The sequence below is a fragment of the Neodiprion lecontei genome, chromosome 6 (genome assembly GCF_021901455.1).
Source record: "Neodiprion lecontei isolate iyNeoLeco1 chromosome 6, iyNeoLeco1.1, whole genome shotgun sequence".
NCBI lineage: Eukaryota > Metazoa > Arthropoda > Insecta > Hymenoptera > Diprionidae > Neodiprion > Neodiprion lecontei.
The window spans coordinates 5,444,291-5,461,358 of NC_060265.1; the positions used below are offsets into that span (position 1 = coordinate 5,444,291).

Below are 17,068 nucleotides of genomic sequence, written 5' to 3' on the forward strand. Positions count from 1 at the left end.
CGTTTGCGGGTTATTGCGGATATACGCGTTTGCGTCTGTTTTAACGGATAATTTGAAAAAATTCCGAATGTACGTAAATCTGCGAAGAAATTACATTTTTACTCCGTGTATACAGACGTCAGACAACACGGTTTATTGTGTGGCGTAGGTATAGGTACGTGTAAACAACGTTAGATCCCGGATATCATATTTTAACATCATATAATTATACAAGCAGAAAATTGCGAAGCGATGTTCCGTAGTACTTGAAGTAGTGTTTGCTGCAAAAATATACACCAACGAAATATTATACCTATATGTATACAAAAGTGATAAACTTGCTTAGCAAATGGTTTTGATAATTTTCACAATCGATGAAACGCGTTACGCATGTACCTACGTTTGTAGGTATTGCTTTTGATTATTATTCAATATGATATTGTTTTTCATTTCTTATTTTTTTTTTTTTTCCCAAGTACTGTTCGATCACGACGTTATTTATCGAAAAATGAAATTTCTCAGCCGATTTATTAACATCCGGATTTTGAACTCAATAATCCATCCCCTCGATTATATCTTGCATTATCGAACACCGCGTGCAGGCGTCAGGCTCTCACACCTAAATTCCTCCAATTCATTCGTAGGTGTGTGTAAATATATGTACATGTATCTCTCTGACAATGCGGCATGGATCGGAAGACCAAGGACGGTTGAAATGCGCGTGCGTGGGCGATGATGTGGGCAGCGTGGGCAACGTCTGGAGGATATCCGGTGCCTCCAGGTTTTTGTCCCGTTCGCATAGCTCTCTTCAAAATTTCTCCCCGCATCCCTGTTATATGTATATACGAACTCGCTTTCTTCTCTCCAAACGTCAAACTTCCTTCTTCCTCTCTCTCTCTCTCTCAAACCGAACATTTTGTCATGTTACGACATTTATTTATACATTGATTATTTTACTTCCTTACTGAATTGATAACGATTTAGATGACGCGTTTCATACAAATTGTTCATCATGTGCCGCATATAATATATACAACCGCTCAATGAAAACCTTTTATTTAATTTGATGTCCGGAAAATCAATGTTAACACGCGTTCGCCTCTTGTATATTATTAGGTATCTATGTTGTAAAATAATCGTGTGGCATCGATTCTGAAGGCGAAATAGGACCGGTTTTCTTCATATTGCAACGTCCATTGTGGGGGTGATAATTATACAAGTATTGTTAGTACTTGGAAGGAATCGTTAGAAGAGCGAAAGACGAAAAGAGAGGATCGTCGCAATTGCGGTGAGTGAAGAACGCGCATCCGCATCTGAGGATGTAACGTCGAGGGGAATGTAAGATCTGAAGAGAGCAAGAGAGTGAGAGTGAGAGTACGAAAGCGCGATTGCTGTGACGAGCAGAGGGGAATAGGGCGGATGTTATTTTAGAGGCTGGAGAGAAGGACGGAGAGTTTGGTAGAGTTGCGAAGTTTTTGCGCCCGTAATGAAGGCCGCCCCACGCGGCGAATCCCTACCAGATGTTTTAAAGATAGCACTTCGATGTGTGTAATATGCTCGCGATCCTCCTCCTCCTCCTCCTCCTCCAACTCATCGCTAGCTGGCTAACTTTCCGTAGTAACGTCACAGATCCTAAACGCATGTATTTCATACCTAGATATATTCCTATGCAATATGAATTTTTGAACGATCGAGAAACTCGCGAGATTTTACCAAGCGCAGGCGGCGAGGTGTGAAAAATGGTGGAGATGAAATATTGTGGAAATAGAAGCGAGTATGAAGAAGTGGAGTGAATTTTTTAATTTAGAAATTCGCGATACACACACAGAACAAATGTAGAAGTATAAGAAGAACAAAATATATCTATACGTATGTATAAATTTTTATGTATATTTTAACGATTTTGAGTTACGAGTTTGTTTGTTGTTTTTTTTTCAATTCTGTTAAACTAATCTATATATTTTTGTCTCTGAAAATTCGACGTCGTGACCCGTCTATCGGCATATTGCTTCACTGTTTTCAAATAATCGTTTTGTGTCAAGTATATTCAGTTAAATTTCTCGTCCCAAACAACGAAGCGCGTGTTTAAAAATATACCGCAGGAATCACGTATCCGCAAATTTCTCGCTCTCGAAATTCTGTATAAATAGTATCGTTGATAGGAAAAAAAGAAGACGAAGAAGAAGAAGAAGAAGAAAACAGACGAAATTTGCGGTAAACATAGATGAAACGTATTGTCGGGTTTGATAAACGGCGTTATTACGTTACATTATTCGCCGGTGTAAAGCATTCGCGAATCTCCTCTTTTCTCCCTCGGCTTCCTCTCGTCACGTCATACGCCCCACGGTTATATCGCCTGGGTACTTATATTAAACTTGCATACGACGACGATCCGCAGGAGTTGGGAGATGATATCAAGCTCGGTCGGAGGCGGCGAGCGTTCGTTCGCGTTTATACAGACGAGGGTCGAAAATAGAAGCGCGTCGACGACGTTTCGGGTCCCGTTCGTCGAACGGGGCGCACTTTGGCACGATTTTCGTCGAGGCATCGCCGAGTTGTTTACATCGTAACGAATTAAGACTGGTTAACGTTTTCGCAACGGACCGTATCCCCGGGGTGTGTATAACGATATTATGGGTGCAGGATGCTCGGCGTTGGACCAATTTTTCTTATCCGTTTTCCACTTCGTCTTTTTCTTCTTCCTCTTCTTCCTTTTCTCGCCCCCGAACGGCGCTACCGACTTTACGACAGAATTACAGGTACTTTTTGTTTACTGTCAATCGTGACTTTGAGGAATACGTTATTTTTTCCAGGGGTTATCCTAAATTGATGTTTTTATGCCCGCGGCCAAATCATCTGCTAAGCGATTATCCCGTACCGAGCTGTCTACGATCACCTGACGTTGACTGAAATTCATAATACTTTGCCTGGCAAGTATTCTCTGCGATTAGGCTTATCGTTGTCTTCAATTTTCTATTGTCAAATATAGTCGGGAAGAAGAAGTTGATTACAATTGTTCGACCCTGTATAAACTTTCGTAAGATATCGAAGAATCTATGCAGGATATCATTATTAACCGAACGTGCGCTTTATATTTCTGTTTTTTTTTTTTTTTTTTTTCCTGGTCCAACAACATGTTTGTTTCAAACGAGTTTTTACACGTATAATATTATAATTGTCACAAGTTTTCTAATCCCTTGATCAATTCATGTACCTGTAAGTACCTGCTTTGCCGAGTATCTACCTGTGCACAGTAATTTCGGAAGTATGTAGCAAGTTTGGTTTTTTTCCTCATTTCGTTTTTCATGAATAATCTCCAGGATGCGGTTAATACACGGCGTGTAACGTGAAAATCGAGACTGATCGCGAGGTGTGCGAGTGCACGAGCCGAACAGCCGGCGATTAAACACTGGGTGCTGCACGGCTGCCGGATGCACATCGTGGCCTTACCGAACCAACGTATAATGTGTGTGCGTGTGTGTGTATAAACGTATAACGTACACGCACGCACATGCGTGCGTGAGTTTGTTCGGTTTTCGGTTCGATCGACGGTGTCCATACGAAGCCAGCCTACTTACGGCAACAGCAGCAGAACCAGAAGGAACAACGCCGTGTGCGAAAGAGATGGGATGAATGAACGTGCGTATACGGTAGAGCGCGAGCGCAGTGACGTGAGCGAACAGAGAGAGAGAGAGAGAGTGAGGGAGCGAGGGAGCGCGAGAGGGGGGGAGGGGGATAGATAATGGTGAATGAACGATGTACGCCTGCGAAAGAAAGAGAGACGTCGAGGGGGGGTGGGGGGAGATGGGCACATGGAGAGATAAAGAGCGAGGATATATGCGGAGTCACAGCCGGCTGTGACTCCTGTCTGCTTGCCTGCTTGCCTGCGCCTACTATACTTTTGCGTGTATGTATTCGTACGTACGTATGAATAAATAGCTTTAGAATGAATATGGAATAGACAAAAGAACGAAAGAACGAATGACGGAACATAAAGGAGGGAAGGGAGACGAAGTTGACGGAGAGACGACGGAAATCGCTCGTATAACGTTACGCCGGCAAGAGAAGTTTTGTTATTCCGCGATGTTTCACGAATACTTTTCATCGCAAAAGAAAATGCTTTTTGTGCGCACGTTCGGTTTCAGCTGTGTTGTTGTTTTTTTTTTTTTTTTCTGTTCGTTTTTAATTTTCAATAACATATGTCGATTTCATCGTTCTTGAAGAATCTCTGTTGTTGTTGTTATACGGAGGAAATGGTATCTAATTGTGGATGGACGTTTACGATTATACGTGATTCCGAATAAAAATCGATAACAAATAAAACGTTCGGATCTTCATTGTGGAAACAATTTCAATTTTTTGCACGTAAGATGCGTTATAACGAAATTGTAGAATAATTCTGGAGAGCAATTTTAAGTTTGACGAAATTGATATCATTTTAAATTTATACGTGTTTCAAGAAACTCATTTTACATGTATTATGTACTCAATTTCTTTGTATAATGTAATGTATAAGGGTTCTCGGATATTGATTCGGCACTACTACATATATATATATTAGGCTATATCCGGTGTTGCTTTTTATGTACAATCGCGTTTCGAAATCTACCAGCAAACACTGTAGGGCGTCCTCAAACCAGTGGCTATATAAGCCGAGTACAGGATACAGGTTGACTCGATCTCCGTTCAAGTTTCGGGTTTCGATTTCCGTTACTCTTTTTTACTTATATTTTACTATACATATACAGATATCCGTCTTCAGCTTTTATAACCTGCACTCCTCCAATCGTATTTGAGAAACCACGAGATTTTTTATTTCTAATTTCGTTGAAATTTTTTTTCGTCTCGCCTCTCATTCGATATCCCGAAACGATCCAGCATTGCGGAAAACCACAGCGATCTTATATTCCTACACGCACGAATGCTGCATCTCGCAGTCTGTATAGGAAACAAGAAAGAATTAAGTATGCGGAATAAAAATCTGGTGTACAGTATTTTACAATTTTCCTTGACTTTCCTTGGATGTATTGTAGCAGGTATGTGTAGTAAACTATGTGACGTGTAAACTTCTCCGTTCGTAATGAATGAAACTTGGCGTGGTGCGCGCTAAACTGAAACCGGTGTATGTAGGAAAAAATAAGGTATGCGTATATGTACTACGTATGTAGATGTATATAACGTACACCGACAGCCTTGTAACGCGGCTGAATAATCAGTTCGGCTCGAGTGATTCGCTATTCGTAATTACAATTGCACGGAGCTGCGGATACACCGTATTTATGCAGAAAATTTTCACTCACTTCATTTATCAACCCATGATGTGTGTGTAAATAATGCAATATAGGGTAAACGTTTATGACACTGTATTTATTATCCACATACTACGCATCGTTTATTCCAACAAAAAAAAAAATATATATATACACATATATATACGTATAAACATTATCCGTGATTGAAAAAATTTCCCGATTATTCGCTTCGCGTACGTATAATGTATTCGTATATGTATATATAATGTGAAGGAAAAATAAATAAAAAAAAAATAAAATAAAAATAAAATATCTACAATATACCGTAAAAACATGCTAACCTTTACCAAGAAGTATACCTACGGCGCGTACAACGCAAGCTGGTCCTCGGAATGGCGGTGAGGATGACGGGAGTCGTGGCGGGCTGGGGGGGGGGGGGGGGGGGGTCGTCCGGAGGCCCGCTGGGTGACCTTCCTTGGGGCCTTGCTACACGGTGCGGACCTGAAAACATTGACCCAGGCGCGCCGAGGGCTCGTCGTCGCCGGCAGACGACGCACGCTTGGGCATCGGGCCCCAACGAAAAGTCGAAAGATATACTTTACGTGCGCACGGTCCCACACAGTTATCGAACCTTACTACTCCTCCTCGACGGCACAACCCCCGGGGGCCCGCGAAGAAGAGGTCTTCACCCTCGAAGGAACGTATATAAAGACCTCATCACAATGGGGCAACGTGACGAGTCACATTTATTCGGTGCCGTGCGAGAAGCACTTCTTGGAATACAAATGCTCTCTCTGCTGCTTCTCTTTCTCTTTCTCCTCGTCGTTCGTGAAGATGGTTCTATACACAGGTAAAGGTATGCTGCTGCTGCTGTTGACGATGACGATGTTTGCTGTAGCAGAGTGCGCAGTTTTATACCGCGATCGGCTTTGAAATTGAAGTATTTCTGTTTTTTTGTTGTTTTTTTTTTCCGTCTCTCCTGTTTTGTCTACAACGAGAGTTTAAGGCGGTAGTAAAAAATGAAACAAAATATTATCGATAATCGTGTTGTATGATTCGGACTTTTCAGACACCCGGTATATCGGACGCGTGGTCAGGCAGGTTCTTCACTGTAATCTGATGCAGAGGCCCGTGCACACTGCAGTAAACCGCACGTGTCAGTATTTTTCGTATATCATCTCGAATCTCCCTGATGGTAAATCGTCGATGATCTCGAATTTACGCTTATATTAATATACGTAATACCTGTGTGGAAACTCGTTTATAATATCTACACACACATGTATGGCATGTACGGATAACCCGTTTTTTCCGTCGTATTATACGTTTTGTAAAGATCGATAATAATCCTCCAACAATTTGTCTATATATTTTTAGTAATTTTCCGCATGCAGAATTTACCACGGCAAGTAATGGTGAAAGAATTTTTTTATGCCTATAGTTATATATTCTTGAAAAATATTCCGCATTCGCTTCTTCGGGTTGCATCGGAGAGAAAATCGTAAAATTCTTTCAGTGATATAGTTTTCTCGGCAAAGCCGCTGCAGGCATGCCTCGAGATGCAGAGGAGAAAATATTTCTAAAGTGACCCATGGCTTACGGGGAGGACATTACCTCCTGCCCTCTTCGGCCCCGTCCCTCCAGGACTTTGCTGTCGGTATTATAGCCGTATTGTCGTTGCTCGTTGTACCGCACGCGGTAACCGGATCCAGCAGGAATATACTTTATTCCTTTAGGACGGGTACCTGTTGCCAGGTATATACATGCGTACATACCTGTGATACACGTCGTACGCAAGGCTCGTCGATTCGACGTTGGCTGTATCAGGGATATTTAGAATTTCGATATTTCATTTGAAGTTTAATTATCAATTGTCAGAAAAGTAAAGAAAAGTAGGTATCTAACGTTTTCGGGCAATAACAAGTTTTGCGAATTAATGATTATTCGAGGATTCATCGTCGAATACTTACGTTGTACAATATCAAATTTACAGATCGTGTATCGTGTATTAATTCTTCAAAGTTTTACTAAATTCGTCCACCACACCGCCGCGTTCTCTGCATTCTTTGCACTCGATGACGATTCAAACTCTCCACTCGCGCTGGATGTAACGCGATTTGATCCTCTCGCTTAAATACGACGACCGGACAACACATGTCAGTGTAATACGGTATACGTACTTGTACGTACGCATAGGTACGTGAGATATCGTGCGACTCGAAGGGGAGAAACTTTCTCTCGAAAGAATATAAGCTGCGGTTCGCGGTCGTCATCGTCACGATGATGATGATGATGATGATGATGATGATAACGATGATGATGACCGTAATGACGACTATGATGATGATTAAGATGATGATGGTAGTGACGGTAGCGGCAGCACCATCATCGGCAGCAGGAGAAACAGCAGCAGCAGCAGCAGCAGCGGTGGGACAGTGGTAATGTTTTCATTCAACTCGAAACTTCAATGATAGCTTCCATCCATTCATAAAAAGCTTCGAGGCGCAGTCATAGTACCGACGACGACCGTCAGATGGTGGGAGGTTGCAGCCCCGCCCCTCCGCCCCGCCGATCCCCGCCGCTGCTCGGCCGTTCAGTCAGCGGCCGGCGCTCGGTTCGCGCGTATCGCACGGATCGCTGTCGCAACGCGAAACCCGGAGGGCCTTGATCCGATTCATATACGTGGCTGATTCGCGTATCGTCGTCTACGCGCTGCGATAAAACGAGAAACCGGCCCTTACGCCCTTTCGTTTCATTATATTTAACCCCGTAGACTCGAGGACACACTTATATCTGTACTACACTGTCGGCATCCCCTCGTCACGAGGTAATTTATCGTATACATGCATGATTTACTTTGTTAATTAATTAAAATTAGGGTAATTAAGTTTTTTCGTACGTTCGGTTGCACAATCGAGCTCGTAAGAATTTCACCGTTTCAGGTGGAAAATCGGACAATGTGCTCTGATTTCGTGTCAGTTTGTTTATCGACGTTTGTAAAAATGTTTAAACGCCGTTGTTATTATACTGTTAATGTTGCATCGAGTTTCTCTGAGGATATTCGATGTACCGTATTTTCATCCAATTTAAATAGTGGAAACCGACGGCGAATTCCTCCAAGTTCGTTTCGTTTCGTTTCGGTTCGTTTCGGTCGTCTGCTTCTTATTCTTCTTCTTTTTTTCCAATTCTTTTATAGTCATTCTTAGTTAGTCACCGGAAGTACGCGATCGTCAAGGTTGAATGATTCGAGAATTTTATAGCCGATCTTACAATTAAACGAGTCGAGGGGAGAGGAGAGTAAAGGAAAGGAAAGGAAAGGAAAGGAAGTGAGTGAGTGAGCGAATGAAAAATCGTGAATTCAATGAAGCGATAGCCAAGCCAATTATTTATCGTAACTGCTGTACAAAAATATATACGTATGTAAATATACTCTACGACGTGTCAAACGCACGTTTTACGCTTTAAGGCTTTGACCGTAATTCCCGCTCCCCGAGTTAGTCGAGAGAGTTATTTCCTCTATTATCACCCTGGCAACGATTCCGTGGTATCTGACGATGTATAGACACGTGTAGAAAAGTTACGGTGTGTGCATCGTCGACCTATGATGCGCTAATATTCAGCTGGCAATAAAATTCCTATGGAATATTCTACAACCGAATAATAGTTTTTACGCAAGAACTGACTATTAGACCCATACGATAACGAATCACACACTACGGTTTATAATATGAAAGACTTTTATTTCCTCTAAAATATGTCAAACCTTTCTTTCACAATCTTAACAATTTGTTTTTCCCATCGCTCTATATTTTCCACAAAGTTTTTTGTTTTCATCTTTTTTTTTTTTTTTTTTATTGCAGTAGTAGCAGCAGCAGCATAATGTCAATTGGTTGGCACGTCTAACATATGCAAAAAATGGGAAAAATAATCTGTCCAATTCGTTGAATGTTCAATTTTCATCTCTTTCAAGAAGAAGAACAATGAAAAATAGATGGTGGATTTTTTTTTCTTTTTTCGACTTTGCAGAGGACAGTTGTGTCGCGGTTGGAAGCTTTGACCTGTGGCAATCACCCGTTGATATACCCAACATTCCTTCGACCTCTATTCCGCCCCACTGGGATACTTGCATACTATATATCCTTTCATACCGTTGGTCTAGAGCCAAACGTCTTGCCGCACGCGCACACACACGCCTATGTGTGCATAATACTCGAGCGAAAAAAAGATTGTATATAGGAGCATTATATACGTAACATAACGTTCGAGGTGTTTGCCAATCGTATGACTAACGGACTTGTATTATACCTATCGTTTCGCGTATAAATATTTCTCTATCGAAACTGGATTTTCAGCTGGCTTGTTAGAGAAACCGGGGGAATTGGATTGATATTCTGGGAAACTTGAAAGACGGTGTTGATATTTATTTAAAAGTAAAAAAAAAAAAGAAAAAAAAGAAAAACGTATTTTACCTCGAGTTCTGCGACACCGATGAAAATTTTGTAAATTGCTATCGAACCGTTTGTTCTTCTCTAAAACTCCAAGCGAAGGAAGTTGGGGACCGAATGATCGTTGTTAGATTTGTAATTTGTAACAATCCCCGTGTACGTAACCGCGCGTCATCGGCTGGAAATAAACCTACGCCGACGACACAGAACCCCAGAAAGTCCCGAGTCTGACAGGAAGTCTATTGTGATGTTTCAGGTGGGGATGAAGGGCGCGTCGCGAGGACGGGAAGCGGCCGCTTCGGAGCCTCGCCGAGGGGGGGGCCGCAGCAACGAGTCGGTTCTGGGGCAGGACGAGCAGTGCGAACGAGCTGCAGCGGCGACGAGACGACGAGCATCGCCGGAAACCCGGTACTGCGTTACAATCCCGGATCAGCCCCGGCATCGGTGTTTGAAAATCGCGGCACGTCGAGCGATTTGCAATGGAGTAGAAACGGCGGGGCGTCTGGATCACCGGGAAGGAGTCCAAGAGCGATCGGACGGCAATCCGCATCTTCATCGCCGGCACCAACAGCGACGCGAAACAGTTACAGGCACCACCCGCCGACGTCGGATATCGTCGTACAACCGGATATCTGCAGGTGGTCAGATCGCCTCGAACTGAGAGGCGGCGTCGTCCCGATGTCACGGCCGCCCTCCTCATCCTCGTCGTCGTCATTCTCCTCCTCCGTCGCCCCCGCACCCTCCCCGGCGATATCCGCTTCCGCCCTGGCCAGGGTCCACGGCCACGATCACAACCGGCCCCTCCCTCCCCCCAGATTGCCCGAAACGGCGACGGGCCCCGCGGGTCATCAGTCCCTCCATCAGGCGCCCCTAACCGCGCCGCTCACTCCGCTGTCTTCCTCGTCGCCGCCCTCGTCGCTCACCGCGATAGGGACTTTAAGGACGAGCTCACGGGCACCCGCGCCTCCGCCTGCGCCGATTCACGACGCTGTCAGGATACCGCCAGTCTCCGATCAGGATTCGCTTAACCTGCAGAACAGGAACGCGACGCCGACGCCGACATCGAGGAGTCCCGTGCAGGTTGCGAGCGAGGTTACGCTGACGGTGCCGAGGCCCGACGGGGAAAGGGCGGTGAACGAGTACGTAGAGACGCCGTTCAGGCCCACGGGCAACGTCGTGAGCAGCCAAAAGTCATGCCTGAAATCGGAGAGGAGGACGAAGCGTCACCTTCACCATCACCTGCATCATCATCATCACCTGCACCATCATCATCATCAGCACGGTCGGAACGCGGCGACGATACCGGTAACGCCGGCGTCATCGTCGCCCGGGAAGAAGAATTCTTCGACGGCCGTAACGAAGCAGCCGGTATCGTTCACCAAGGAACCGACGAACCCGCCGGGCGCTTTGTCTCAGCAGATACAGCTTCAGCAGCAGCAGCAAATACTACAGCAACAGAGGTCCTCCTTGTTTCCGGGGGGCATTGGCTTCGGGGCTGGAGGTGGAGGCCTAGGAGGCGGCGGAAGCGGGGGTGGAAACGGAGGCGCGATGATACCTCTGGACGAGGGACTGTCGATAATGTGCGAATACTGCGGCAGGTGTCGTTGCGAATCCTGCAGGGAACCACCGCCGTTGCCGAGCCGTTGGCTGTGCGACAACGCTTGTTTTTGCTCCGCCGAAACGGCACTGGACTACGCCTCGTGTCTCTGTTGCGTTAAGGGTTTGTTTTATCACTGCGGCGACGCCGGTAACGGCGTTGAAAACGAGGGCGAGGGCGCCGGAAGCTGCGCCGACGAACCTTGCTCGTGCAACGGATCTAGCCGATTGGCGCGATGGACTTGCCTCGGTGCCTTGGCCCTCGCTTTACCTTGTCTGTTGTGCTACTGGCCGTTGAAGGGCTGCGTGGCCGTTTGCGAGGCTTGTTACGCGCGTCACGCGTCTCACGGATGCAGATGCGATCCGTCGGCCGCAGCCGTCGCTGCCGCGAACGCCGCCGCGAACGCCGCGGCCGCCGCCAGGCATTTGGCACCTTCGAATTTAAGGGACTCGAGGGATCCCGAAAAGAGATTACTCGATCCTGTCACACCCGAGCTATGAGAGACACGGCGGCGAGTGTGTTTTTACGCGTTGTTGCAGAGACACGATATCGCAGGTATACGCCGATGCCGATCGAACCGACTTGGACGCTCGGAGCTGTGCGCCCATTCCCCTCCGTTTCACGAACGATTCGTCATGTACATATTATATTATACTATATTATGTTATATTATATATTATGTATCACAGGTCAATATATATGTATATAGTAATATATATATATATATATATATATATATATATATATATATTACTGTATTAATTGTAAATCGTTGTGTGTTACACAAAACTCACCGTTGCATATAACTTACTGCACGGACGGACACGCGCCGGTTTTTTCCTCATTTTGTGTACACAAATACACACTCCCATCCTTCGTACACACAGTCATACGGCACGTTATCCAACGCGCAGAGAGGGAAAGGATGAGACTCGTTTGGATGGGTGGTTTGGAGAAATGAAATGTTAAACATTCTCTATGTTCAATGAAGGGCGTGAGAGATAGAGACTAATATGATATATACAATTATTATAAAATAAAGAAATAAGCTGTGTGCGAGGTGGTTTTCGGTATATGTGTGTAGGGAGAGAGAAAGAGAGAGAGAGAGATTCGTGGTGGCATAACGATATGAAAAATCGAAACTGGATAAAAGCAAAGAGAAGTAAATGATAGAGAAGAATGAAAAAAAAAAACAACAAAGAATGAGAACTGATTCAAATCAGTAGAAGTGTAGTAAACAAGTGTATTGGTTGCGTTTAGTACAACAGTTGCATTTAAGGTGAAAATTTGATAAAAAAGTTAAGAAATCTAAAATTAAGAACGAAGAAATAATAATAATAACAACAACAAATATAATAATAGTAATAATAATAATAATAATAATAATAATAAAAGACGAGAGTGTCCTGCATCCAGGGCACGGAACGAGTCGATCCTATGTATAAACTTGTAATTTCGGATAGCTTCGTGTTTATTTATTATTCTCCTTTAATATACCATGCAGACATATAATATATATATGTATATATGACTGCATGGTATATATATGTGTGTGTGTGTGTGTATGTATGTACGCATGCACGTGCATATACTTGTACGTATATAAAATTCATGACGGTGTACACGAAAATACATACAGATTTTAACCTACACGCACATGTGTGTCTATATGTTATAATACGATTACAGAATACATGCACATAAGCCGGGCGCCGAACTAAGGTACATCATCCGCATTATACCTATAGATATATTATAGGTGTGAATAATTTACACCGTGTAAAAAATTCAATTCCCTTAGCTATACGTATATACTATAGGTATTTAGTTATACCTGTAATTATGTGCGATAAATAATCTGTAACGATTTTCTGTCCAAAGTTCAATAAGCTATCTATCATTATACGATTGAATTTGAACTTTTAAATTCTTCTTTTTTTTTTTTTAAAGATTTTAAGTTTTCGCGCCAAAAATCGAAATTTTTCACCATTTTAACTCTCACCTTAATTCTCGCGCGTACAAATCCTTCCTGTTTACGTATTTCTCACATCGTACGTAGTATACAAACGTTGAGCTAACGTTGTAATTACAATTTCGGCACACGGTTATGCGTAGGTGTACGTGTCACAAATATATGTATAAATATTATTATTACTATTACTGTCATTACTATTATTATTACTATTGTCATTAACTACTACTACTACTATTATTACTATTACTATTATTATTATTATTATTATCACTATTATTATATAGTAAAAGAAAACTAAAATATATTGTATATTACATGTGTATAAAGCAACAAAAAAAAACCTTTTTTTACGTTTAATTTATTTGTGGGCGTATATATATAGAGCAAGCGTAAAAGTATAGTAGTATGTATAATAGGAAGGTTGAGAGGTAGGGAGAGCGCAAGAGAGAGATTAGAAAGGAAACTAAATGAAAACCCGAGAACGTTGGCAGAAAAAAAACGTGTGAAGATAAAAATTAAAAAAAAAATATATATAATATATATATAGCGGAGCGATGGAAGCAAATATAAATAATCAAACGAGTAAATAGAAGAAACTGAGAGTAGCGTGAAAAGGAAACAACACTTTTGAAATTAAATGACAAACAAATCGATGAATTGAATTGGAAAGATGAAGAAGGAAAAGTATATTCCATTCTGTATACGTATACACTCGCAGCGACGAAACCGATAAAAAATGGTTGGAGAGCTGCGACGTGATCAAGCTTTCCTCGTTTCATTTCTGCGATTTTAAAATTTGAAAAAAATACCCTACAGGTGTAGATAAAATTTTAAATTACGTCTTGAGAGAAGTTTGAAAAATCAGCCATCAATTATTCAAATCTGATTATTATGATTGTGGTATCTTTTTGCTTTATGCTTTTGTTTTTCTCGTTATCTTTTTTTGGCGTTTCCTAATATATTCTCGTTGCAAATGACGTATCTGCGACGCCGGTAAATATGGAACTGGAAAGTTTAACCGATTATTTAACTTCTTCGTCGACGGCGTTGTCCTCTGATCCGTACGCCGTGCAGCCCCCCCCTCTTCCCGAATTCATGTCTATGATCAGATTTCAAATGCTGGATTAAGGTGCATTTTTGTTCGAACTCATTGTTGATCGATAAAGATGATGGTGATGATGATGATAATAATGAATATGATGATGATGATAATGATAGTTATAATAATGGTGATACGACCGCACGAAAAGGACGACGATTTCACATTTACGGTTGTTATAAAATATACACGTAATGTATCCTAGTCTTGAGAATAATACAAGGAACGAGATACACGGGTATTGTTCTGATTTAAATATTCGATATTGCAGTGCGTTTGTAAAAGTATGTTTCTTTTTTTTTTTTTTTCTTCAACATCCTATCGTTGTCAAATGAATTTTGCAGTGTTTTTGGAGGATTGCAAGTGCAGAAGGACCAAATCGAATGAAAGAATGGGGAAAACTGTTCGTAAAGAAAGAAAAAACAAAGATAGAACGAAAGAAAAGAAAAAATAGAGACGGAGAGAGAGAAAGAGAGAGAGAGAGAGAGAGAGATGGCGGTTTTTATTTTAATAATTTTTTTCCAGTATTATCTAGTCTCGCGAAAGTTTCGGGAACGCGAAAGGAACGAATACAGTTGGTGTTCTTTTTTCCTTTTATCATATTTACATGTATAATTGTATATGCAACGAACATTTCACACGCTAAAACGTTTCGCGAATATACATAAATATATATTATAGTAGTAGTAGACGTAGGTGCAAGTGTCGAAAATCCATTTCAATTATCTGACGTGTATTACGGTACTGTCTACACATCGGGAGAGATGGAAGACGAAGAGTGGTTCCTAATTTAAATTTGAGAAAATTTTGCCAACGGTAAAAAGAAAAGAAAAAAAACGAAAGCAAAATATACCTTCGCCATGTATACTTGTCATTGATCATGTATACAGATATCGTATCGATATTGTAGAGAATTGGAAAGGATTTAGATTATTTTCATCTTATAGTTTAGATCTACAATGTGTGTTGTGTGCAAGAAACGAAAGTATACGTACATACATGTGAATTTTTTGTAAAATTTCACTTTCACGTGCAATTGTAATCACGCAAAGTCACGAGGCACTCTTTTCACGATACCTGTTTAAAATTTAATCGAAGTATGTAACACATACTCAAATTCGACATTATTAATTGTAAAACGAATGGATAATTTGAAAAAACTTGTACAGCAATGGTAATAATGATAACAATGCTGAAGAAACAACGGTGTTCGTACAATGAACCGAAAGTGAAATCATACTCCACGCGCAGGTCAAGTCGATTGATGTATACTCCTAGAAGTAAATAATACTGGAAATACATAGGTCGTCATATATATATATATATATATATATATATTGGTAGATAGTATCCAATGAATGAAACAAATTTATAAAGGTTCGATATTTCTAAGTCGTTTCTTTTTTATTTTTCTTATCCCGAGAATACATCGTTACTGCACCTTTGCCTGACTCTCATTAAATTTTCAAACAAATCTTCCGTCTACCTTTACGATTTTTTGAAGATTAATCGGACATTTTTATTTCCCCCTTTAGTCATAAAATTCTATTCCCTAACCGTCTTAGTCTCTCCCTCGCCTTGGCTCCTTGCATAGATAACAAGAAGACACCGTTTTCGAATGCTGGTCAATAAATGGACAGTAAATAACACATGCATAATATGATATGACATACGTAATCGCAGTGGAGAATTATCGAAACTAGAAGAGGGACTCGCCTGTGCCGAATAGCGTGCATGCGATTTGCTCTTCTCTCTTTCACTTCGCTTATTGTTGTTGTTATTCTTATTATTATTCTTATTATTATTATTATTATTATTATTAAACTATAAAATCTCGATCATTGAACATTATATGCGTTGTTTCTCTGTACCTCGTTGACTTGTGAAAAGAATCGATTTTTTTTTTTTGTCGATACGTCTCACGCGCACGTCAGTGAGACATTATTACTGCACATATGTGTATGTATATGTATATGTATATCTTCCTCGTGTATCGCCTTGCGAAAAAGCGTCGTGTATTTACTATTTTTGAATAGGCAGAAACCCAAAAAAAAAACAAAAAAAGAAAAAAGAACACCTTCATACTTCACGTAAAGACTTACCTGTACACGCTCTGTAAATGTCTCTTGTAAATACACCTAGGTAGGCATTACGGTATTTGAAAAATTGAAAATTGTAATTATTATTATTGCTATCTATTATTATCGCTGTACTGCTACTACCACTACTACTATTACCACTCTACTACTCCTACTACCACTACTGCTATTATTATTATTATTATTATTATTAATATAGTTATTATCGCTATTGTCATTGCTATAATTATTATTACTGTAATCTTTATTATTATAATTATAATTGTAACTATTATTAATTATTACTATTAATTATTATTATTATGATTATTACTAATATGAATAACATGAGACCAACATAAACCATAAAACATTAAACTGTTTTTGATACTTCTTTTTCAAAATATTCCATCATCCTATATTCTACATACGTCCTGTTCTGCCGAAGGAGACGCAACCTACACACGCACCTGCAATGCTAAAGAAAAGCGCTCCTGAGTTATCTGTGCAGAGCTATCCAAAATAATAATCGGAAAATTCAACGAGTGAGTACATATAGGTCTATAAATGATATACGCAATACGTGAATTATTATTATTCACGATACGATTATAATAACGGAGATTTTCTGCAAGGCATTGCT

At 41.2% G+C, this 17,068-nt stretch overlaps 1 protein-coding gene across 3 annotated transcripts in view; it reads left to right on the plus strand.

The window, feature by feature from the left end:
* Positions 1-15,174, plus strand: part of LOC107222413 (protein sprouty homolog 2) — a 29,075-nt gene extending 13,901 nt beyond the window's left edge. For 2 of the 3 annotated variants that reach the window (XM_046742714.1, XM_046742713.1), the window contains one exon: positions 9,933-15,174. In XM_046742714.1, the coding sequence (XP_046598670.1) occupies positions 10,355-11,773 (1,419 nt within the window). In that variant the 5' untranslated portion in view covers positions 9,933-10,354 and the 3' untranslated portion in view covers positions 11,774-15,174. Of the gene's footprint in view, positions 1-7,845; positions 8,059-9,932 lie in introns of those variants that run through there. The other variant, XM_046742715.1, reaches the window with a different exon arrangement.
* Positions 15,175-17,068: the final 1,894 nt, after the last annotated feature.